We start from the raw sequence: 25,258 nt of genomic DNA, 5'->3' as shown, positions 1-25,258 counted from the left end.
GTGCAGTAGCAGGAGAAATATTGTGACAGAAAGCTCCTTGCCACAAAGACATAGTTTTGACATATTGCCACAAGCTTGGAGAAATAATATTAGCAATGTGCTCTACTAGTCTTCCTCAGATTTGTAATGAAATTGTTGGTTACCTACTTGCCAGTGTGATTGTTTTTGAGCATTTGCTTTCATCTTTATTTCATACCGTGCCTCAGTTCTCCAATACATAGTTTCAAGTTCTGCACTTTTGATCTATTTATGTAAGTGGATGCCGCTGTACAGCTGTTTAAATTTTCATGATCAAGGCACGAAAGACATTTCCATGAACTACTTTAACAATAGGAGAAAACAAATATTTACGGAAATCTAATGTGAAGTCTGACAAGATGACGCAGAAAATTTAAATGAAATGTCAGTGGGAATAAATAGTCTGCAACCTACAAGAGTAAGAAGGCCAGCGTTAAATTAGGGGGTGGTGAGTAAATCCCACCTTCAGAAGAGATTGTATAGCTGGAGGAAACTCCCTCTGTGCTGGTGACGGAGACTGAGAAGGTCCCAAAGTCCTCTTTATCTGGACTCTGAAAGATCAGCTTAGATCTACAATGCAGAGCATGAGAGATACACACAAAGGACAGATGTGGTTTAATTATTTTACATTATGCTGCTGTTTGGATGCACACATGCAAATATGTGTGCAATTGTGTGTGTGTGTGTGTGTGTGTGTGTGTGTGTGTGTGTCTGCGGTCTTACTGGTTTCCTTCGGTCTTGATCACTACTCCTTTGGAGAAATCTGTAATTTCTTTATAATCTTTCTTCCAGATAAATTGAGAGCCAGCGTTCATTTGGCAGGACTCGAATGACAGAACGATGTCACCTGACTTCTTGTCCACAACACAAGACACCTCCTGCGAACCTTGAATACACAAAAAGTGATAAAGGGATTTTTAAAAAAAATTTATTTATCGTTTTAACTTCCGGCACTTCCGGTCAACAACAATAGCACAGACAGGTTGTTTGATTTGAGTCGGCCATTCAGGGGGTTCAACATTTACAAATGTTATACAGTATATGACAATCTTGCTCCCACAAAACGCAGCATTTCTTTATTACCATACAAAGAGACGTTTACATTTTAAAAAAAGTTATTTTGCTGAATTTGATTATCTGTCTGCGATTTAATGTTACCTTCCACAGCCTTGGCAGTCACGGGGTCAGAGGGCAAGGAGGCCATACCCACTCCTGCAGCATTGACTGCACGCACTCTGAACAAATAGGTATTGCCCACCTCCAGACCTGTTACCTAGGAAACAGACACAGAAACCAACCTGGATCTATAACTGACATTAACTTTAAATATAGGTAACTATGACTTTAACTTTGAAGCTGTACATTTTTCCACAAGATCAGAAACTGTTAAAGAACATCTGGTCTAAGGTAACTTTGAAGATTTGGACAGTTTATGCTGTGAGTTGCTGGAGCCCATTCCAGCTGTCATAGGCTGAGAGGTGGGGTACAGCCTGGACATGTTGCCAGTTTATCTCAGGGCCAACACAGAGAGACATACACAGACAGACAAAAATTCACACTCACATTTCAGCTAATAGATGCAAAATTTATAATAGCAGCCCAACCCATTATTACTATTATTAATTTGGAAATAGATTACTTACCACGTTTTTTCACTCGTAATTTACTCGTTTCCAACCCACATTTTATTATACCGCTAAATAAAAAAAAAAAAATCCTTTGTATTATACAGCAATTAGTTAAATGCATACAATGTCTCTTGCACCTATCATGAGTTACAGTGGTGGAAAGTAAATATATTTACTCAAGTAGTATATTTTGAGGTGCTTTTACTGAATTAATGGAATCTTGTATACAACCACAAGGCTTTGAAGATTCCACAATCTACAGTATATGTATCATATATACATATGTATATATATATATATCGTCAAAAGATTCAGAGAATCAGGAGGAATCTGTGCACAAAGGATGGTCAAAACTGGATGTGAGTGATCTTCGTGCTCTCATTAAAAACAGGCTTGATTCTTTAATGGACATCACTATATGAGCTTGGGAACACTTCCAGAAATCACTGTCTGTGAACTCAGTTCGCTGTGTAATCCACAAATGAAAGTTAAAGCTGTATCATGCAAAGAAGAAGCCATATGTGAGCATGATCCAGAAATGCTGAGCTGTTCTCTTGGTCAAAGCTCATTTAAAATGGGCTGAGGCAAAATGGAAAACTGTCAGATGACATTCTTTCTGGAAACCCTGGGCGTTGTGTGATGATGATACTACTTTTGTACTTTAACTTGTAATAGAGTATTTCTATACAGTAAAAATATTTATTTTTACTTGAGGAGTTCTGAGTACTTCTGAGAGGCCCGTTTCATTCTAAAATAAAACATGTTCATCTACCTTTTCAGTTATTTATGTACTAAACCCAGTAATTGTTTACTGTATCCACTAGATGTCAGTGTCACACAGTTAAATGTCAGTGTTTCACGGTATTGTACAAAAAAAGCAGGTTGTCCTGCTGTCAACCTGGTAACCTGGTAATACATTACATATGGTAACCCATATGTAATGTATGGATGTGTGATGCAAACACAGGCCAGTAGAATAAAGACAAACTTTTTTCTGTACAAAGGTACAGATGAGCACACTGCTCTAAATAGTAACATACAGTGTGCTCTACACACAAAAACGCACAACGGATTTCACACTATACTACATTTTATCATGGAGCAATTAAAAGTTAAGTTTTATAAAATTACATTATCTCTTGCGGTAACGAAAGCAACTGTAAGTATTTGTGCCCTTTTTTTTAACAAACTATATTATTTATATGTAGTGCAGCTGTTGTGTATAAAGTTTTTTTTTTTGAGGCAGAATGGTAGTATTACAGAATGGTACTATGTAGTACTATGTACTACATCTTTAATAATCAACCCTCCCAGAATTTGGTGCACAGGGATTAAATCATTTGGGGTTTTCTGGCATATTACAGGTGCTCTCACCTTGAGGAAACTGTGACTGACAGCTGTCTTGTTGGCTGTGGTCCAGTCAGAAGTGCCCTTCTTTGCGTACTCTACATGGTAGCCTGTAATTGGTCCAGAGCCGGTGTAAACAGGCTTTTTCCACTCAACCACCACAGAATTATCTCTGACTTCACAGAAAGTCAGATCATAGGCAGGACCTAAAGGACACGAAGAGAGAAAAGGGAGGAGACACAAAGTCAAATGTACATTTGTTTGTTTCATTTAGTAAACGTGACCAAATGATATATTATGATGTCATAATTCATCCTTTTTGACCAGATTTCAAAGTTTGTCTGTGATGGACTCTGTCAGAAGATGACATTTACTAACCAGGCTCTGGCATAGTCCAGGCCTCACAGGTGAAGTCTTCTGAATGCTCAGAAGCGGGTCCCAGACCAGCCAGGTTAGCTGCATACACATGGAACTGATAGACTGCCCCTGTTGTCAAACCTTCCACCTGCCAATGGTTATCAAGCAATAAATGCAATATTTTTGTGAGTTTCTTTGGAAGTGTGACTGTGTGAGCATCAAATAGTGTCTTTGGACCAACTTTTTTTTTAAAGTCAAACAGCAGACATTGCCTTATAAAGCCTTTCTGTGAGCGGTTTGATGTTAATCTCCCTCCACATGGTTGTCCCGCTGCGTCTTTTGTCCACATAGTACTCCTTGATAGTTGATCCTCCAGAGTGAAGAGGCTTCTTCCAGTTCAGAACCATAGAATGACCATCACAGTACAGCAAAGCAATGTTGTAAGGAGCAGAAGGGGGGGCTAAAAAAGCAGTACACAGGTTTAATACTATCAGATTACCATTCTTCTCCCCATCATCGTTAATAATAATTACACAAAACATGCCAAAACTGACTGAGGGCGGCTTTGACGGTCAAAGGCGCAGACTCCTGTGATTCCTCACTAAGACCCAGTTCATTGATAGCTTGGACACGGAAAGAATAGGTTTCTCCTGTGGTCAGACCACTAACCACAAACCTGAAAAAACAGAAATACAGCCAGAGAGCATGGGCATAGCTGTCATTCTTAAGCACTAATTAACAAAAAATTAATTTCTGAGCATCACAATGGGTCTTTATTGGCTTGCAAACACACCTGGTGTTCTTGTGAGGTTTATGATTGGCTGAGGTCCAGTCTTTGGACCCCTTAACACACTGGTCAATATAGTAGCCAATCAGATTGTTGGGTTCCTTCGGGGGAGCCCACTGGATGAGAACAGAGGTGTCTGTTTCCCTTGTGGCAATTACCTGACCGGGAGCTGATGGCACGCCTGAAAACAACACCAAAAATTAACAGTCATAACAGTGGGAACAGATACCGATGGTAGGTGCACTTGATGCATCCTTCATGGATGATCTGCTGTGTGTGACATTAAATGAAAATGGTCAGAAACACACCTTTGAGTTGCAGAGTTACAATAGGCCCAGTCGGCTCCGATGGCTCGCTGGTTCCGTAGATATTGGCAGACAAAACTCTGAACTTATATTGTTTGCCCTCTGCCAGGTCAAAGACGGCATAACGCGGGGATCGAATGGGGACCTGGGTATTAACGCGCTGCCATGCGCCAGTGTCTGCCAGACGCTGTGAGGAGAGACGGACAGAGAAAGCGTGTGTGCTCAGTGGTAGCTGTTAAGAGGAATCTATGCTGTTCACATCCGTCCTGTTTGATCTACATTCATAAAAAGTGTTCAGCTATAGCGTTGTATACAGTAAGTTAGTTGTTTTGTCAGAAGAGAGGTTGGTTTATATCAGTCTATTCCTCAAAAGAGAAGGAGTAGCATGCATTTACTGTAACTTACTGTACATATTAAATTTCTGGTGGAATACAGTGTCAGCTTAACGGTAAAACAGTGTTTGATACCTTTTCTATGTAATACCACATGGGAGCCTTGCTGGAATATTCAGGGCCTTTCCAGCTGAGAACAACGTATGTTCTGTCTATCTCTGATGCACGAATTCCTGATGGAGCACCTGGAGGGTTTCCTTCAGCTAAATACACACATGCGCACAATTATTATGTACTACATTCGAGAGGTTATATATAGGTTAGTGTTAAGCTAAAAACATACCTTCCAATTCATCGTAGTAAGAAATAAAATCCAGTCTTCCTTCAAGTTTTTTGGCTATTGGAGGATAAATGAAACAATCATCAATCTGCTTCAGGCTTAAAGTTACTGACCTATGAAATGGAGTTCAATAATATAAAATAGATATTGTAGAGTGACTGTTAAACGATTTAGTTAAACCACTTTGGTCAATGAAGCACAATTATCAGTCATAGATTTTTTTTTTTTTCGTAGACCAGGAACAAAAATTTCATTCATGTCTGTAATTGTCACTAACAGTTACTCAATGGTTGTTTCTAGTCATATATGTACATATTTATCAGTTAGCCTAATGACAAATTACTTTTGAGTTAAATTGGTGAAACAAAGCAGCTTCAAATCCATCTCAACATGCCACTGAACTGCTACTGCACACGAACATCAATCGTTTAAAACCCTTGAATTTGTTTCTCTCTACTAATCCATTTAAACCCACCGTGAAGCCTCTCAAACTCAGTGGGGTCCACCGCAGCGATAGGATCAGACATGCGGGATGGTTTGCTGATTCCGCTGGAGTTAACGGCTCTGACTCTGAAGTGGTAAGAGTGTCCCTCAAACAGCCCACACACTGGGTATTTACAGATCTTTATGGGGTGGTCATTGCATTGGGTCCAGTTTTCAGTACCAACTTCACATCTAAAATATGAAAATGACAAGAATAAAGAAAAGAGTTGAGGAGGTGAAGAAAATGTATCGATGTCTTTCAAAAGTGTCCTGTCGCCATGTACAGGTCACATGCATTTATTTACTGAAAAGTAGGAAATAGTTCACCAATTAAATGGACTGCTAGTATATAAGAACAACTAAGACAACTAAACAATTTACAGTTCATAGCAGGTGCCGCAAACGTATATTGCTAATTCAAATGTGTTTAGGTTTTGCACAGTCAAGAAAACTCTATGTGATGACTTACAGTTATCAGTTTGTCTTTATGTTGGTCAGTTTATCTATTTATGGTGTTTATATCAGTAACTCCTACTTGTCCACAAAGTATCCCAGGATTGGACCCTCTGTGGTGGTATTTGGAGGTTTCCATGACACAATGACATAATCTCTATTGGCATCATGGATCTTGATGTCCATAGGAGCACCGGGAGCACGAGGGACTGGTGGGGGACCGTCTACACAAGAGGTGACGCATTTTAATAACCACATTACATAGTTCTGTAAAAATCTGTAAAATTGTCAATGTAGGCAGGTATGATTCAAGGCTCAATTTGAACTTTGAATCATCCTCACACATAAGCTTAATGTTGGATATACAGTTATCGGCCTCACTTGGCACATCTCACCTGCGACGGAGACAAATGCACTGTGTTGTGCGGTGCCTCCCTTAGTGACCATGCGTAGTGTGTAGAGGCCTTCATCATCTTTGTAGAGGTTTGGAAGAGTCAACGTGGTGACTCCTCTGCCAGTTTCAATCTTTACCCACTTAGAGTCAAATAGACGAGTGTCTAGAAAATTAAACAAGACCTTGATTTCAGCTTTGCAGCATGAGTCTAATATTCCTGTTCGCTACAGCATTAATCTTTTAAATAAATTATATATGAGGTGTGACAGAATATCATCATTATGAAAATGACATTAACCTTTTACAATTTGCTTTTAAACCATCTGGTGTATAGAAACACAGAGGAAATGAAACTACCTATGAATAGAGGGTCTTTTTCTACTTTCAGTAAATTTATTAAATATTTTTTAAATAGTGGCTGTAAAATGTTCCCTCTTTTCCACTGCTGTGCTCCTGGCAGCAAGTCAACTAGACCGGGTTTGGTGGACGCTATGTCGACTAGTATATAACACTAACAATTATATTGTATTTAAATTATTATTATAGGATGCAACTTTATGAAAATTACCATCTCTATACCACTGTGCCTCAGGCTGCAGGTTGGCCAGGTTGGGATTCAGGATCATGGTAGCAGACAGGGTGGCAGATTCTCCCTCAGTAGCAAACACTGGCACAAACTTCTCCACAAAAGTAATGTGGATTTTAGTGTAATGAATCTTGGGAAGCATGGCAGCTGAAAGCCAAGGAAAAGGAAGGAATCCAGAATAAGGCAGATATGGTAATACAGTTAGTGGGGACAGCTTGTTGCTTCACTTAGAAAAGAGACACATAGCAGTTGTACACATTTTGCGATTTCTGGACCTACCGCAGGTGGACAGATCTTACCTGTGAAAGGCAACCATGCATATGGACAGGACTCCTCCTCCTGCCTGAACCCTGCACGAGGAAAAAAACAACCATGCCAAAAGTTACCCAGGATTTTTGGCAGCAAGTTGTAAACGTATAGGAATAGAAGTGGTGATTGCATTTGTAGAGGTGCCAAAGCTGAATATGATGAAATTACTGTCTGTTTAGTAAAGTTATTTGATTAGTTGATAAGTCATTACAACATGAGAAATGGGGTATAATCAAATAGAATTCCTTACTCTTGACAACAATGGCAGCCTGGCTAGAGGCTTGTCCGTGGATGTTACCAGCCACTGCAGTGTACTGAGCCGTATCATCAGTTGTGCACCTATAAAGCACAAGTGAGCGAGTTACTCCAGGTCAAGTTAGTGATGACGTCTCCAACACAATCTCATTTTAGTTTGCTCAAAATTTTTGGGTAACGAAAAATTTGTATGTAGATCTCCTTTAATATACGTACATTAACTCACTGTAGACTACAGAAGGAATGTACCAAGTGAGCGTTCATTTCACCTATCAATGCCTTATGTTGCCAGGGATAATCAGCAGCTGGCAGGCAACACATGCAGTCACACAATTCAGTACTGGTTCAGTACAGGTATTTAACCCACAGTTCTACTATATGGTCATACTGTGCACTTATTTTAATAAAGATAAATTATGCAATGCTTATACAAGACTTCAGATTAGATGTACTGTATTTCCCAGAGACAGGTAAGTGGGCAGTTAACCCTGAGTCAATAATGGTTCTGCATGCTGTGAGTTGTAGTTTGTGATGCATCAGAATAGGTCTTAACAGTGTCATATATTGTCTATAGGCATATGCTAAAAAACTCAAAAAATGAAAACAATTTTAGACAAAGTCACAAAGTACTGTATAATGGGAAGATACAGTATGAAGCCCTAATGTGTTTAACTGACGAAGCTGAGATGGCAAAAACTGTGTCTGGCCAGCTTGGGTTGCGTATGTTTCCCACTGAGTTTCAGATGTGGTGTGAAATGGTTGACAGTAAATATAATGCCAACCTCATAGTACTGTAGTATCACCTAGCATGGGAATTTCACTGCATGCAGAAAGCAGAAGCTGATGTAATAATTAGAAGATGACGTAGAAGAGCTGTAGCATGGAGCTACTGTAAGCACTAAACGTGTTCTTGTTTCTCATCACAATAGCACTAAGTATGTACTTCAGTAAAACATGTTTGCAATTGTGCAACCTCTTGTGTACTGAATGTGAGTGGGTGGGAGGGTGGGACAGGATGTGCTGCATAGGTATGTGTAAAGTAAGGATCCCAGACCAGACCAATCCCGGGTGGGAAATAGGGATTTGCAGTTTCTGTCTCTATCATGAGCCTGTGCTAAAATTAGCTCAGGATCACTTGAAATTCAAGCAGGATACATTCACTGTAAGTGGTGAGTTGTCCTTAGCTCTTTAAATTATCCTTTGGCTGATAAAAGACTTTCAGTCCCACTTTCAGACCATTCAGAGTAAAGCTCATGCCGCTGAGAAGCAGTGGGTTTCATTGTTAGTAAACTATATGTAAGTAACACATGGAGGGAGTTAGAGTTGACGGGATCCAAGGAAAGAGTGATCCTGTAGTATCATGTAGCACTGAGGTCAGCACTGGAACAGCTGAGCTTCCTAAGACTGGAGGGGGAGCGGGTTTCGCTCTTGTCCCACATACAGTATGTCACCCCTCAGTCAGTGGGCTGACGCGCATATAACCACTCCAACTTGTCTGGAAAGATTGTCGGCTGGTTCACAGGCAGATTATTGGCCAGTCAGTGCATGTAGCAGAAGGTCATGAATTATTAGCCTACATTAGTGAAAAATCAAGATACTGTGTAAGTTATAAACACATTGTGAAGATTTTCTCACAGAATTAGTTGTACAACATTAAATGCATTATTACTTGTATTAATAATTTGGAAAAGCTCTGACCTTCAGATAACTCCATTATATGCACCCATCAGGCATAACATTATGACCACCTGTGCAATTTAATGCAATCCAATACACTGGCAACCCTATTTAAAATGAATGAGGTGGCCAAAACATTGGAAACAGTTCTTCTTAAAATGCACTCCACTACCCACACTTTCACCTCAATAATAAACACATAGTATAAGAATTACCTTTCTGACAGTGTCAACCGAAAGACTGAGAAATTGTATACTTGGAAAATAGAATTCATGGCAGAGCCACTGTATTGAATTGCATTAAATTCCACTGGTGGCCATAATGTTATGCCTGATCAGTGCACCTATGCTTGGAATTCATTTATTTCATATCATCAGCACATGGCAACCGTACCTTCAGTAGTGGTGTGCTCACTGCAGGTGGCACAAATGTGTAGCATGTTTCCTGAAAGCTTGCGTGTGTGTAGTATAAAACATGCACATGTGATTTGGGAATGCATATGTATCAAGAGCAGCTGCTGACTTAATGCAGCTCAGAGACATAATTTATTAGACCTGTTCTCTGAATTCTGACAACTTCACTGACCTTAATGTGTAAAATTGGTAGAGTGCAGCTTCAACATGAAAAACTGCTCAACAAGTGGTGAAAAGACACAACAGGAAGCAGGTTTATATGGTTTCTAACAATCTGAACAAATGTTACCTTGGGATCTCTAGAGAATGGATTCCACTTTTGGCTTCCACCAGGTACTTTCCAGAGGACAAGTCAAGGAGCATATTATCTTTATACCTATATTGGAGTAAAATTACACCACATCAGTTAAGATTATAATAGTATATATTATCACAATTGCTAAGGTCGGTAATATATCTATCTAAGAAATGAAACTCAATACAATTTATAATACAAACCGAATATTTAAAATGACAGTATAATTGTGCATCTGTCATGAGACTAAAATATTCCAGTTTTTAGACCTTGCTTACCATTTTACAACAGGCATGGGGAAACCGTCGACAGTGCAGAAGAGTTTGATTGGAGTGTTTTCAAAGACGGTGTGGGATCTGAGCCTAACCAGGAACTTTGGTCCCCTGATCATTGGCTCTTCATGCACATATTTGTCCACCAACTTTGACTTAACCTTAAAAAGTAAAGCAAATTGACAATTAATATTAAACATAAAATAATAATAAAAGTCACACACTTGTCCTTCCCCATTGCCACTATTTATATTACCACTGTGATTTTGCTTGTTATAAATTTATTATCATAAACGCCTACCACACACATTAAAAACTACCGCTGTATTAGTACAAGCTCAGATACAGTTTGTGTATGGAAATGTGGATACGATAACTTTAAAGATTCTTACCACTTCCTGGATGTGAGCGCGGGTTTTGTGCTCATATCTTTCCTCCATCGCTTCAGATCTAATGACAAACAGGAAGTTCAGGACAACAATGTTTACCTTGTACATAACGTTAGAATGAGTACATTCTTAAACGTAATCAACTAATTTTGAACTTGTAATTGCAAAGTATTATTCTTGTAAGATATATGTTAGTCCGTAAATATTGTAAACTGCTGTTATTTATTACCCACCAGTCCACATAACGATATTTCAAAATAGATTGTGTTGTGCTGTGTGTTGATTTCTGTCTCTTAGATTTATGCCCTCATGTTGTGTTCACGTTAAACACAGGGCTAGTGATACATTTGACCACAGTTTTTCACCTGTACATAATTATTAAAATTCTACTAATGAAAAAGGTGAAAAATGAAGGTAGTCTATTACAACTTTTCTTCTGAAAGCAAATACAGTGGCCTTATAACAAGCTCTGCAGGTCTGCTCCCTTTTCTCTGCCAATCAGTGCACAGAAATGTGTAACTGATAGTAACGTCACCCACACAGGCTGATGTAAGCTTAGCTCAACCAAGCATCTGACTGGGACTATGTCCAGTTTTAGATGTCGGATTAAATTCTTTATTTTCATCTGATACGCTCTGCTGTTAATCCAAAATAAAGGCTTGTGAACCTCCTCCATTCGCCAATGCAGGACACTTTGTAAGAGCCCTGAGGACAACAAGGGCCGTTTGTGTAATACATCCCTGTGACTGCTATAGCTACAGGAGACACGGAATAGGACAATAACCAATTCAAGCTCCCTTTTCCTATGAAGCCATACACAGTCTTCTCACAATTTCCCCAACGCTATATTCAGCATACAGTGCCATTGAAGGTCCAGCCCATGGGAGCCTGTGGGCCAGAGCTGACATCTGGCCTGTTGCCTGACAACTGGAGATTGTCAGCTGGAGAAACAGAGCCAGTAGGGCAAAACTCTGAGCCTGAAGGTTCCATTGCTGTTGTCCATAAAGTGTTGAGGCCCTGTGGTCATTCCACCTCTGCCAGCAGAATAAAATGAGAGTTTCCTGTGGGCCAGAAAGTGAGGAAGGGTCTAACAAAGCAGTCGTTGTGCTGATCTGCCGGTGGCGTGAGATTGGGGGAGGAAAGGACTTCTTCATCCAAAAGAAAGACTGAAAAACTAGTGCACTGTCGCTGCAAGTATGTGCCGATAACACTGCACAGACAAGTTTTCTTCATGCAGTCGGATGGCAGGTTGATACATGCCATTTACACAGCCAGTGGGATTTCTGACTAATTGGCAAAACAAGTAATGCGCTGATTTTGGTCTGCTGTTCGCCTGAGGAGATTGGCTAAATCTATGTGAAAAGAACGTATGTGAAGTTGAATGTAAATGTTCTTGGAATCGTGGTCATCATGTTGAGTATACAACAGTTATGTGCACTGGATTATTAGGAGTGAAAAGCACTGCTCTACACCAATCACGTACAAAAACAAGCCCGGTTTTTTACAGTTCAACCTATGGAGCTTTACATAATGCAGCTTCCCAGAGAGGCCTATGCTAAAATTAGTAAAGCCAAACCAATTAACCGTTTAACTATTTGGCTTAATTAGAAGATTTAACTCGACAAAGCTTATTAGTAATACATTTACTGAACAGGCATAAGGTTTTAGTAACCCCTGTATTGGAGTGTGTCATATACCTGCTGTATTCTTTAACCACATATTGGCTCTGTTTGTGGTGGAATTCGTGGTTGTAAGCCCCACCTCTGATCCACATTGACATGGTGGCAATGTTGACACGGACCTGATGGACCAGCAACACACACAAACACAGTGACAAAGCTTAGTATTTTACATCCTCGCCTTCAAGTAAGATCAGCAACAAACAAAATACCCCCAAAACAAGGGCTACATAAGACTTTTGAAATCAGATGTTGTTTAATGAAGATAAATGTAAAGAAGGAAAGAAATGGTGAATTATACGAGAAGCTTTTGGGACTTTTGACAACAAAATGGAGACTTTCTCTTTATTAATGTACTTTGCAACATTATATGTCAACAATAATGAACATGTCTCTGTGTTTCCTGCCCCACACCAAAAGAAAAAGACTCCTACAATTTGGACACAGAATTTGGCAACAGTTTCACACACCCAAACACAGCAACCTTAATGGAATATTCAGTGTTGACAAGGTGGCAAACATCATTTATTAACACAAGGTCAGGAGTCAGGTGGTGGTTTTGTTGGTTTTGTACAAGATTTTCACATTCAAATCTGTCCGTAAACACCCCACTGACACTTTTTTGAGCTTTTATGTGTCTTTAAAACAGCGTGTTGTTAACAAGTGGATAAATTGGTCTAAAGGTTGTTGGTAACATTCAGAGTCAATATGCTGAACATGGAGACTAGTCCACATAGACAGTTTTGTTGAGTTTGTACTTGCAATCACGACATCAGGTCAATATGAGGCAGAAGGCTTTTGTAGATGAGAGGTGTTTTGTTTTTGTTTTTTAATTATAAACAGGAAGTTCAGTGGTGGTGACATTGAAGTCATGTGACCATGATGTTGTTTGTTTGTAGCCTAACAATAGCTTGTTACCTTTGGCAATTTTATACACAAAGAAGAGAAAGAACTGGAGGAATGGCAACACAATCTCTAATCTGAAGTTCTACACTGGCAATTTTAGTGTTTAGCTGATTGTAATGCTGTATATTGATGTGTACTGAAACTACTTATCACATCGGGTCATGGAAGGATTCACTTCCCCTGTGATTTGTGGTTTTGCCTAATTAGATGGCTGTCTGAAATAAACTTACGGGTACAGACATCATCATCATCATCATCATCATTATCATCATCATCATCATCATCATGCACACATAGTGGAACATAATTGCCTGACACCACTGACATTGTCAAGAGAAAAGAAGTAAGGTCAGATGAAACATGAAGCGATTTCAACCCGACATAACTATCACTATTACCATGTTTAACTCGCTCATAATGACCCTAAACTGTCAATCAAGCAGACAATAAACCAAATACTGTCGGTGACAACATAACGGCCTAAATCCTGACCTTGCAAATCTTACCCCCAAAGTCAATAAAGGCTGAAACACATGCATTTTAGATATATTGACTTCTCCTTTACCAAGTTTAAGTGCTTTGTGGGTCATTTAGCCTGTCAACAGTCTACTGTAGCTGTACTGCTACAGTTAGCAAAGCATTCAATTTTCCTTGTAAGTAAAGTTTATTTATATAGTTTTATTATCAAGAGCAGATATCAGAACATTCTTTTCAATAAAATATTAAACCATGAGACACAGAGAGATTCAGTCCCTTCGAATAAAACAAAAAACAGGATGAATCTCTACTGCCCTCAGCCAAGTGGTAGGTCATATTCTAGTCCCAGCAGTCCCATTGGCTGTACTCCGCCTCACTCAGTTAGTCCTGCCAAAAATGTAACAGCACAACTGCCTGCCAAATGACACCTGAGCTTCTCCATCTGTAACAGTTAGCCTCAAAAATGGTCAACCATAACTGCACAAACCTCCTGAAATCCTGTAGCCTGATCACAGACCGCAAAGATACAGTCCTGTTGTCTTAGTAGTGACAAGGTTAATATGATGGAATGATAGTGTCTAATGTACGCTGTACATTACTTAATTTAAGATTAAATGTTCTTTAATGAACAAAACAAAAGTCCCAGAGCCAAACACTAGCAATTTGTCCTCAGTCCAAGTGTCCCTATTCTATTTGTGTGCCAAGTTTAACCAAATAGGAATGTTAATTTGATTAAAAACTAACCGACCTGGTGTCTCATTTGTCCCTGACAAGGCCATTACCGTCAACATCCTCAGAGGAACCACAAATAAAATTACTCCAAGTGAAGCGCATCACATCCTTCACAATTTTTATATCCTCTATCACTTATCATGCAACCTCCCATGTTTGTGTCTTTATGTATATCTCCAGCCATCTGACTGCACCTGCTGCACTTCAAACAGAATCTGAAGAAAAGGCCAAAGATACATAGAGGATAGCAACAGAAAATAGAATAAAATATGTATTTTTCTTACCCCTTGAGATTTAATTTGCAGGGACTTCGGTTGTCAGCCTGAATCCACAGGGAGACAGCCTGAACCAAGTACCAGGCCAACAAAACCACCGCCCGTCTCCAACCGACCCCCACCTGCCTCTCCCCGAGGCCCTATAAGGAAAGAGAGCTGCCTATATATAACCAGTAGCCTTCAAGACTCAGTGCTGCTGGAACCAGTAAACTATTTGATTAAAGGAGTTTAACCATTAGAGTTTTGAGTGGAGCCCGTGTTTGCTGATTCTAAACATCTGGCTGCAGGCTGATGTAGACAAAACAGATACACAGACTAAGTTGATTTTATGAGGGCTTTGTTGCACATTTACAGAAGAAAAGGAGCTCGAGATCAGCATTTTAGTTCTAGAGTAGACAACAATACAGCGAGCTTTCTCACGTATTACTTTAAAAGTGGGTATTCACATTAATACCGTCCATACTACAATGGCATAGTTCCATTTTTTTTTTTTAAATTCAGAACTTCTACTACTTGCACTTTAAAACCGTGAAATGTTAGTGTTTAATGTTTATTGCAACATAATTATATTTACAGTAAATAGCAGCTTCATACACTCTAGCTGCACATTAGACCAAACTGAGGGCTCTCTGCTCTTTCTCCATCTGAACTCAGAAACATCTCGAGACACTGTGTCGCATGCTGAACTTTGGCCAGGCCCTATTTATAAAACTAGCTACAGTTACAGCTTGACTATTCCTGACACGGTGGAGGAGCTGTGAATCACATTTTACATCTGAGGTGAAATCATATGATGGGAAAATATGGAGTTACGTTAAACAAAATGAAAGCGAGAGAGAGGGCAGGTGGTGTGACGTGTTTGAGTAACACAGGCAAAAAAGTTGGAAAAGTTGGAAACAGAGCAACCAAGAAGACAGACAATGAAAGAAAAAGTTGCCTTTCTTTGAACTGAAATCTGCACCTCGCTGCACTTACTGAGTAACATTCCTTCTGAAAAAGCACCATCATACACAGAGTCCTAATAAAATATTTCTCAGAGGAATATGTGAATTAATAGTGAAGAGGTGTTTGTGTGTTTTTTAAAAACAAACAGGGACATGGTTTTGCAAAAGCATTAAGGCAATATTTATTTTAAATGGTCGGTTTTTTTTATCTTGTTGAAGATCAGCAGTGCATTTTACCATAGACAAATGATATGAATTAGAAAAAATAGAAATACATAAACGGAAGCAGAATGAAACAACACTTTGGCAGCCTGGATTTTTTTGGGACTGGATCATCTATCCACACTCTCACATGAACAAAATCACATTCAGAGTAATGCTATAACATTTGTCAAAATAATACTTTGAAATCCAAATGAAATTTTGCCAAGTACCTGGTACGAGGAATTTAGTGCTGTCTAGTTTTGGCAAAAAGCACAATATGAACATTGAAAACATAGATACAATACTGACACTGATACTAATACTAATAATAATTAGTAATATTAGTAGTGGTAGTAGAAATAAGTAGTATTTTGACATGTTAAAAGTGGTAACAAGCTGTGAAGAGAAGCGGTGTGTTAGTTGTGTCCTTTTTGAAGAGGTGTTATGGAAGTTATGGAAGTGTCCGGCGGCCTTGGTTTGGGGGTCTGTCAGTCAGATTTTTCTTCGTGGGGACGTTTTTGGAGGAGCGGTTGGCCAGAGTGAGAGGGGTCAGACATGATTTTTCCCTCTCTGTTTTGACCCTGAAGGTGTAGAGATGGGGAAGTTGGAGACACTATTAGGCCTTCTAGGTGATGGAGCTTCTTTTCATGTCCCACTTAACTCTCCTGCTGGATGGTGGTGCCCAAGTAGTTAGTTCTGCTGTCATTCCCTGAATGAGAGGTGGAAGGGGGAACTCAAAGGTCAATGAACACCTCCACAATTTTCTGTGTTCAGCTCCAGGCTGTTCTCTCCACAGCATGACACGAAGCATTCATCCTCTTCCCTCTAGTGACGAGGCCCTTAATGATGAGGCCGATCAAGGTGGTGTCTAAGGAAACTTGAAGAGGTGCTCAGGGAGGTGCAGTTCTGAGGAGGCAGAGAGGTGGAGCAAGGATCAGGTGCCTCCGCTTACTCGGGGGGATGTCATGGAGAACAGTATTGAAAACAGAGCTGAAGTCCACAAACAGATTATTAAAAATATTGAGTCGGCATTTGAACTAGACACAGAACTAATAAATTCTTCATTAGTAATTCATCCTTATGCCCTTAATAAAAGCCCTATACAGTAAACTTCACTCTGTACTGCTTACTGTGCAGTATTTGTAATGTTTGTTATATCACGTGAGTGTTTGACATCCATTTTCCTATGGTTGGTGCATTGTGAACACACAGGAATAAAATCCTGCCTTTGTCTGGGAAGTAGGTACTATGTTGGTGTTTCACATTCATTTTCATTATAAGGGTTTAATCATCCTGCCTGTGTCACCACATTTAACACATGCTGAGAGTTTTGCAGTTTCAGAATTAGATTTTCATAAGATTTTTGAACATTAAAAAACATGAACAGTTTTGTCCTCTGCATCAACTATTTAGACATTAGGAAATTTTACTATTATAAGCGACACATTGTGACACTGCAGCCCCTGAAGAAAGAGCAAGATAAATTAGGGTCTCATTCTGACTCCCCTGATATGCTTAATTTTACACATTGGCTTAAAATGAGTCATTATTTAAAAGTAACCCCTGGGCATTTCATATATTTAATAAATCCGACCTGTTATATTAACTTTAAATTATGAATCCTTGGTGCACATCACTTTACAAAATTGAAATGTCTGATGGATTTGTCTTGTGAGGTCCATCACATTGAACTTAATTTTTAAATGTATGTTTCTATTCACCAGTACTCAAGCAGGCCTGCACATTGGCATATTTTAAATACAATTTACAGTACGCATAAACGTCCCGTTTATATTTATCACAGTGTGTTCATCCTGAATTTGTGAACCTCTCTTTAGGTGATATTTCAGTCGATAATACCTTTTATTTTAAAAGGCTTTGAAATTAGAGGCATATTCTGTTGTCTAATAAATGTGTTGTTTGATTGATTTCAGATATCAACTGTCACTTCGGCTATCAACAAAGTAATTCTTTATACGACAAATGAGGTCACTTTTGGCATTCGTGTCTGTTGGGCCTTGAGTTTTAGATATCAACATAGAATCTAGGATATCGCCAATAGAATTCTTACTGTTAGAAACTGCCATTTGAGATTTCTACAATCCAATCGTTACCAGTTATCATTTTAATTTCAGATATCCAGATTGGAAGACGTATCCACCAGCACATCTGCACAATACATTTGTGGATATCTTGCACTGCAATTGTTGCTATTCATAATCCTAATTGTACCAGATACTGTATCTGAACATGTTTTTTGACTAGTCATAATACGAATTGTGCACATCTGCAGTGACACTTTCACTTGTAACGTTGATTCCTTTATTTTCCTTTTAGATATCTGATATTAACAATATGACTAGTAACAATTGCACTGTAGATATCTGAAATAACCGTTTTCCCGAGATTACTATTGTAGAGATCCAGAATAATCACTGTGGATATGCACGTGAATTAAAAAGTGGCGTCATTTCTCGTAGGAAGAATCACGTTGTGGATATCTGAATGACAATTGTGGATATTGGGGATATCTGAAATGTTGTTTTAGACTCGAAAGAATCCAATTACTGATAAATCCAACAGATATCCAGTCTAGTGATTTAATGTTAAAACCGCGCCGATTACTCGTGACCGAAACTGGCTCTTCTTGAACGAGCCAATTAATTCATATAAGGTCTATGTGTATTAAATAATTTGTCTCGAGTGTCCCGGAGCTACTCTCCTGAGGTCGTAAAGTTGTGGGAATGTGTATTAGAATAAACACATACAACACTGTTTGATAAGAACCGATCTAAAATAATTATCAAAACTTTAGATTTAAATGTTCGCTTCAGTACAAGCATTTGAATTCGAACGACGGTACACTTTTACACCACCCAATATGACTCAAAACAGCAGTCAATGGGTTCAGCACTGACAGCAGCCGGTGGGTTCCGGAAAATAAATCAAGTAGCCCAACCATGTCTAACGCGTCATGACACATGACCTCGGCGACGCCTGTGATTGGCTGAGCTGACGGACAAGTAGTGAAGCGGCAGGGGCAGATAAACAACAACAACAACGAGGAGGAGAACTGTTCCTTTGTGCCCCGAGTAATGAGGTATTCTAGAGCTCTAAGTTGTGTGATTTAAAGTAGTTGCAGTGCGGGGCTTCGGTAGCCTGAACGAATCCAACAAGGTGAGGCCCTTTTGATCTTAAATCCAGTTGTTGCTGGCTAAACTGCAGTTCAGTTTAAACACTCGGTGTAAAAGTTCACTATAGTTTGGGTGACTTCACAGTATCCGGTAGTTTAGTTATTAGGGTTTCTTAACTGGGTCACTGGTTAATGTTTAACGCTTAACTTGCGAAATATTATTTTAAAGTTCAGCCTAACGTTAGCTAACGTGTCCAGGTACAGAGCGTAGCTTTACATCAATGTAACCTCACAGGAACGTGACTTGATTCACGAGTTTAGTTCAGTCCCATATACATTTAGGATGTATTTGCAAGTAAGTAAGGTAACGTGTCAATTGCCGCAGAGGCAGTTTCACATCAATATAGTGTCAGTGTAGTCCAGTACAGTCCACGACCGGATGGATTCATGGTCTTGGCTGTTAAAAAGCCCCAGCTACAATGTGTGTCAGGCAGGACGTGTTAAATGCATTTTAGATTGTTGTTGGTGTATCTCCTGAAGATATTACTGCGTTAGAGGGTTTGTCAGCTGCCTCATTATGTAGTCACACGAGTTTCTCCTTTACCACTCATTTCCTGCAAAGCCACACACACGTCCTCCACACGCTCTTTTTACTACAACAGTAATACAGGTTTCAAAATACCTCATTGACTGTAATCATTCTTTTCACCACATAGGCAGATTTATTTACTAATTACTACTCCACAGTGGTGCTGGTTTTAAGGTTGGTTGATGACTTGATGTTCACCACTTAATTCTAGATAAAATAAGGTGTTTATTGTCAAAACTATCTTTTTGTTTAAGGTCAGACATGAGGTCCTACTCTCTTTTTCTGCTCTGCCTGGCTGCAGCCTTGTCTTCTGCCTTTGTGATTCTGTCTCCGTAAGTACAGTACAATAATACAAGTACATCTATAACATGTAATGGTACATGTTTTGATAATGTGTCATTGTGTGTCATTTATAAACAAGTTTGATGCCCATAAGAAATTAATGTGTTTTCGTGTGTGTGTGTGTGTGTTTGTGTATTATAGACATATGTGGAGCAAACTGATCCTGACCCAGCAGTGGCCTAGCACCTTCTGTGCTGTGAGTGTCTTCCTGCCTTTATTTCATTCTTCTTTTTATATTCTGACATCTTAAAAGATGCAGTTAACTTTTTCACAGAAAGACAATTTGGCACACCGTCGATGTTATTAGTAACACTAGTTATATGAGTATATCATTTGAAACGTTAAAGACCTATGTGTAGTAAAGTGGAACCAGACAGTCTGAAACTTTAATATCTTTAAAATCAGAATCTCTCTTCCTTCCAATCATATCACTCACCGAATTCCAATCAACAGTTGATACTGAAGTGTCAGTTTTAGAAGTCTTAATGTTTGTGAGAGAGATTTTTGTGTCAGCAGCTTGTGGTTGATTAGTCAGGTTTCGGTTGTCATAGCCACAGTGATGGGCTGTGGGAAACTTTATGGTAATTACATATTCAGCATTGTTAGTTAGTACATATGAATGTATGTCAAGTGGTTGGGTCCATATCTTTACCAAAGGAGATTAGACAGAAATGAAATTCAGTTTTGTATGACAGAGTTTAAAGGCAATGTTATTGCTTCTTGTCACCAGGCCACTTTGTATGGATTTTGATTAAACATTAGTCTTTTTTAAGGTGCTGAGAGAGAACTATTTATCCACCAACTATGACATTTCCCCAGAATGTCTCCTATAGAGTATGGTACTCAGTCTACACGTAACCTTCAATATCGTGTGATTTTCGGTGTCTGAGTCACAAGTCTGGCTGTGTCTCATCATTCAGGTTTCATTAGGTTACAATGAGTCTGGCGTTTAAACTGTTCCAGAAGACCTGATACAAAACATACATTGCTTATTTTGTTCTTTTATGACCACAAATTTCTGCTTCTTATTCTGATGTAATTTATATAATTTCCCTCGTGGTTTAAACCTTTCAGTAAATTGTGGTTGTTGGTAAAATGTGTTGATTAGATGGGATGAACATTTTCTGGATTGTTTTGCTTTTTCATGAAATATCTATCTCATTTACTTATTTAAATAGCTTTCACTTTTTGAGTATAATGATTCCAGAAACTTAGACTGTGCTATAGTACAAAGTTGAAGACAGCTGAAGAAGTGTATGCGTTTACTGCAACGCCACAGTTTCCCCTTCCACACAATGCTGGACAAAATCTCAGTTCCCTTAATTGCATCCCTGTTTGCCTCACTTGTTTTTCTTAACATTGTAGTTCCTCTAACTTAAGAAGCATGGGTTGCAAAAAAGACACAGGGAAAGAGAGATTCTTTATGTCAGTTATGTCAGTTTCTAGTAACAGCAGTTCAGCTGGATCAGCTGGAAATCTGTCTGAATGTTTGAGTGTTAACCATTTGACAGATTTTTACATTTCTCACATAAGCATGGAAATGCTCTGGCACTGGATGCCTGATGGCTGAATGTATTTAGAATTGAACAAGGAGCAAACAGTTAGGAACCTGGGATAAACCCTCTGTGATGTGCTAAAGTGGGGAAGAGGGAAATTACTTTTCTTGGCAATATAACTGCAATAATTATGTTTAATTATAGTATATATTAAAAACATACATTTAGTTATTTATGGTATTTGTTTCAGATGGAACATTGTCATTCCAACATTAGCTACTGGACAATACATGGACTATGGTAAGTGTTTGTGTTTTTTAAGCATTGCATGTTCTTATTTTCATCGACATGTCAAATGTTATTTGTAGTTACGTCGGTATTTGCCCCAAAATCTGTTCAGAGTGACTGTACCATCTGAAAATGTTTATAATAACACGTAAACCATGCGCATGTGCCACTGGCCTATTTAGGAAATCAACGGTATTAAGTTAACATTAACATTTACTTGTGAATAATGTGTAGAAATGCAAAGGGTAAAACGGCTTTTCACGTCAATTATTGTGAATATTTTCCAGGCCAGACAAAGGAATGGACTGCAACTCTTCTTGGCATTTCAACTCTTCTGAAATAGAGGTAAAACACTGGTCAGATTAAAATAGCTAAAATAAACTCATTTACATACAAATTTAAAACATCGATTTCTCACCATTTTCAAAAGAAATCTCTTTAGAAATTTTGTTGTGTGTTTCCAGGACCTGCTTCCAGACATGGAGAAAAGTTGGCCTAACTTGATTAAACCCTCATCTTCTGCATTCTGGTATTGTATTATTCTTGTTTTTTTTGGGGCAGCCTTTCTATTACATAACTACTGCACCGTCTGTCTGATGTGTCTCATTTGTCAGTGCATTCTCAAGTAGATCTGCATAGTGGTGAAAACTCGTTTAAAAGTCTTATTTAAAAACCAAAATGTGGTGATATGAATGAATTTCATGTAGGCTACAGTCTAAAAAATCTATCGAAATTTATGAAATGAAAATTCTACTTTCAATGATTTGTCTGTCTGTTTCAACAGGAAATATGAGTGGCACAAACATGGCACATGTGCAGCCCAAGCAGCTTCTCTGAATAGTGAACATAAATACTTCAGCAAGGCACTGGAACTGTACCACAAAGTGGATTTGAATAGGTACATAGCACGTAGATGTGCACATGCACAAACCTTGTCTTATTTTGTAGTTTTTAGTATTGTGTTGATGTTCTTGTTGCATGTTAAGACTGTGTGTGTGTTTTTGCAGGGGCTAAACTCACACACAGACATTGCGTTCTGTTTTTATTTAGGTTTTCACATCGTTCCTAATTCTTTGGAATTAGGCTTGAAGTGAAATAGAGATCACTGAGTGCAGTGAAAGTGCATAACACACCTGTATCAGGAAAGTCCAATTGTTGGTCATTCAGTATCTCGGCTAAAACCGATGCCATGAGCACAAAGAACATTCAGCGAGTACAAGTAAAGGGAGGGAAAACAGGAATATTCTCAAGTCACTGAATATTTCTTGCGGTTCAATTAATACGATAATTTTGATCCTTTTCTAAATTTACGTGTATTGTTCACAATCAGCATAGAGATGTTAAACCGAGAATGAATTTAGGAAATGACTCTTCAGGAAGCGTCAGGAATATGGAACACTTGCTAATCTGCCCAGAATTGACCATTTTCGAAAACGGAGTGATGTTACGAGAATGGAACAAATGAACCAGGACACCAACACGTTTATGCCATCTGTTGGTTGGGTTCTTCTTTAAATACAGTAGTTCTTCATGTACTGTCTAGTTGGATGGACAATAACCTCAGCTCAGATCTTCCTCATGCTGTATGTACATATTACTGTAGGTTTACAGCTAAGCTACAGGCTCTTTAACATGTGCTTCAGAGACCTGTAAATACGGTTGAATACTTATTTTAAGATCCTGCGGATGAAGGCATCAACACCACAAGGCATTAAATGGAAATCTGTTTATTTTTCATAGCGTCCTGATAAAGTATGACATCACCCCTTCAGAAAAATACTACAAAGTAAGTGTATCTAAATGTTTAATGTCAAATTTTTGCAGAGGAAATGTGTGTGTGTGTGTGTGTGTGTGTGTGTGTGTGTGTGTGTGTGTGTGTGTGTTGTATAAGGAATCGCCAGCGGAATTTAATTTCTTCATAATTGTTAGATAACAACCGTTCCCTCTTCCTTTTGCTCCTTGCTCTGTGTCTGTCTGTAGTTTTCACAAATTGAGGGAGTCCTGGAGAACGTCTACGGCATCAAACCTAAGATCCAATGTGTGCATCAGTCCAAGGTACAAACAAGTTATAAAATCATCACTTTTCAGGAACATTTGTGTTTCTTCATATTATGGCTATTATGACAGGCTGTTGTGTGTTTTTGTCAGAATGCTGCTTTCCAGACTTTGGGACAGATTGAGATCTGTTTTGACCCTGACTTCAACCCCCTGGACTGTGAGAAACAGCTGACAATGGATACAATACCTCAGGGAAACTGGGTCACTTTGGACCAGGCATCTGGGCTCAGTGTGTGTGACGTTGATACGCCAGTTTATTACCCACCTCTTCCGTAAAACGCATACATGGAACAACACACTACAGCCCTACTTTTACACACAAAGATGGAAACAAATGTACTTTTTAAACCAATCAACTGTACTGTAATTAAGTACGCACACACACACACACACAAGCTGCAACTTTATTTCTCTCAGGCTTCACAATGAACATGGTACCTTAAATGAAATATATGTCAAAAATAGACTTGCACAATCAAAAATGTTTGCTAGCTGTTAAAAAACAAAATTACCTTTTGAGTGCATTATTCTTTTTATATCCTTTAAAATAAATCAGGACACACACTCCACTACTACATAGTACTGTAATGGAATTATGTCCCTTCCTGATCTCTTGTAGTAGATGAGTCCGACAGTGCACAGCAGGGGACACTGTGGTAAGTTTAGGACATGGCGTGCAGACAGACAGGAAGTTTAGCACTGTATCATTAGTTATGTGCAAACTGTCTCGGAGTCTCGTGTGTTTTTTATGTGTTATTTTTTTTGTAAGCTTATGTGCCGTATGAATTTTACTTGCATGCTTTTCCAGCATTAAGATAAATTCAGCTAGTAAATCTAAATACAGTACATGGACTCATTAAAGAACACTGGGTAACGTACCGAGCTCCTGTTTTTAAGCCTGTCCTGCTGTGCAATGTCTACATCTTTAATGTGTTATAAGTCTGTGAGTAATCAGTAGTCACTTGCTGATGTTTTCCAAGTACATAATAGCTTTAAAGGTTTTGCTATAGGCCTGATCAGGTCTATGTCTCACATGTTTACCTTAAAACCAATATTGTCTTAATTTCACATAGACTGGAAAGTAATTGTAGCATATTTACACAGGTCATCACACTAGTGGGTTTTTGGCACACACTCTCGGTGTGTATAGATAACATCTCCTTTTTCCCAGTGATGTCTCAAATGTTTTTTAAAAAATCAACTTAATTCATTGTACAGTGGGAGATCATTTCTGTCGATAATGTGATAATGGGTGTTTTTATGTGCAGATTAAATCTTTTTACACTATAAAGGTTAACGATTTGGGGAATTATAGTTCTAGTGAACAAATGCTGATGTGAAGTTATTGGCATTTCCATTTGTACAGCTATTTCATAATTTCAATAAAGCGTTCAGTGTGTAGTCAATCTGTCCTCCAGTCATTAGTGAGTTGATAAACATGTCTCTCAGTGCCGTATGATGTAGTCTAGTAACAGGTCAGTTTGTCTATCTGTTC

General features: G+C 38.8%; 2 protein-coding genes across 4 annotated transcripts in view; one reads left to right on the top strand and one right to left on the bottom strand.

Moving 5' to 3' along the window:
• Nucleotides 1–14,860, bottom strand: part of myom2b (myomesin 2b) — a 29,419-nt gene extending 14,559 nt beyond the window's left edge. The window contains exons 1-22 of the mRNA XM_067487744.1: nt 14,719–14,860; nt 12,338–12,441; nt 10,644–10,701; nt 10,258–10,412; nt 9,974–10,060; nt 7,590–7,678; nt 7,330–7,380; nt 7,013–7,177; nt 6,446–6,607; nt 6,133–6,274; nt 5,590–5,789; nt 5,118–5,171; nt 4,910–5,037; nt 4,446–4,629; nt 4,144–4,318; nt 3,905–4,026; nt 3,623–3,810; nt 3,372–3,498; nt 3,021–3,199; nt 1,177–1,291; nt 742–904; nt 482–588 (exon numbers count right to left, since the gene is read on the bottom strand). Coding sequence (XP_067343845.1) covers nt 482–588; nt 742–904; nt 1,177–1,291; nt 3,021–3,199; nt 3,372–3,498; nt 3,623–3,810; nt 3,905–4,026; nt 4,144–4,318; nt 4,446–4,629; nt 4,910–5,037; nt 5,118–5,171; nt 5,590–5,789; nt 6,133–6,274; nt 6,446–6,607; nt 7,013–7,177; nt 7,330–7,380; nt 7,590–7,678; nt 9,974–10,060; nt 10,258–10,412; nt 10,644–10,701; nt 12,338–12,420 — 2,734 coding nt within the window. The 5' untranslated portion in view covers nt 12,421–12,441; nt 14,719–14,860. The remainder of the gene's footprint in view (nt 1–481; nt 589–741; nt 905–1,176; nt 1,292–3,020; nt 3,200–3,371; nt 3,499–3,622; nt 3,811–3,904; nt 4,027–4,143; nt 4,319–4,445; nt 4,630–4,909; nt 5,038–5,117; nt 5,172–5,589; nt 5,790–6,132; nt 6,275–6,445; nt 6,608–7,012; nt 7,178–7,329; nt 7,381–7,589; nt 7,679–9,973; nt 10,061–10,257; nt 10,413–10,643; nt 10,702–12,337; nt 12,442–14,718) is intronic.
• A 3,988-nt stretch (nt 14,861–18,848) lies between these two features.
• rnaset2 (ribonuclease T2) lies at nt 18,849–25,169 on the top strand. Of its 3 annotated transcripts, XM_067487693.1 has the most exons (11): nt 18,888–19,034; nt 19,707–19,753; nt 19,834–19,911; nt 20,063–20,117; nt 21,668–21,717; nt 21,993–22,050; nt 22,170–22,234; nt 22,490–22,603; nt 23,446–23,491; nt 23,686–23,760; nt 23,854–25,169. In XM_067487693.1, the coding sequence occupies exons 3-11, from the start codon at nt 19,841–19,843 to the stop codon at nt 24,037–24,039; spliced, it is 720 nt and encodes a 239-aa protein (XP_067343794.1). In that variant the 5' UTR covers nt 18,888–19,034; nt 19,707–19,753; nt 19,834–19,840; the 3' UTR covers nt 24,040–25,169. The 3 variants fall into 3 exon arrangements, with proteins under 3 accessions (XP_067343776.1, XP_067343786.1, XP_067343794.1); XM_067487675.1 differs by lacking the exon at nt 19,707–19,753 and having other exon boundaries at nt 18,849–18,957; XM_067487685.1 differs by lacking the exon at nt 19,707–19,753 and having other exon boundaries at nt 18,877–19,034.
• Nucleotides 25,170–25,258: the final 89 nt, after the last annotated feature.

This window comes from Channa argus, chromosome 2 (genome assembly GCF_033026475.1).
Source record: "Channa argus isolate prfri chromosome 2, Channa argus male v1.0, whole genome shotgun sequence".
In the NCBI taxonomy this organism is placed as follows: Eukaryota; Metazoa; Chordata; class Actinopteri; order Anabantiformes; family Channidae; genus Channa; species Channa argus.
The sequence above is the reverse complement of the archived record's forward strand: the minus strand, read 5'-3'. Positions and strand labels throughout refer to the sequence as shown.

What these genes read in the sequence shown, in the direction of transcription:
- rnaset2 (XM_067487675.1), top strand. An exon ending in CACAAAGTGGATTTGAATAG is followed by an intron (nt 22,604 to 23,445) that starts GTACATAGCACG and finishes TATTTTTCATAG; the next exon opens with CGTCCTGATAAAGTATGACA. An exon ending in AATGTGTGCATCAGTCCAAG is followed by an intron (nt 23,761 to 23,853) that starts GTACAAACAAGT and finishes TGTTTTTGTCAG; the next exon opens with AATGCTGCTTTCCAGACTTT.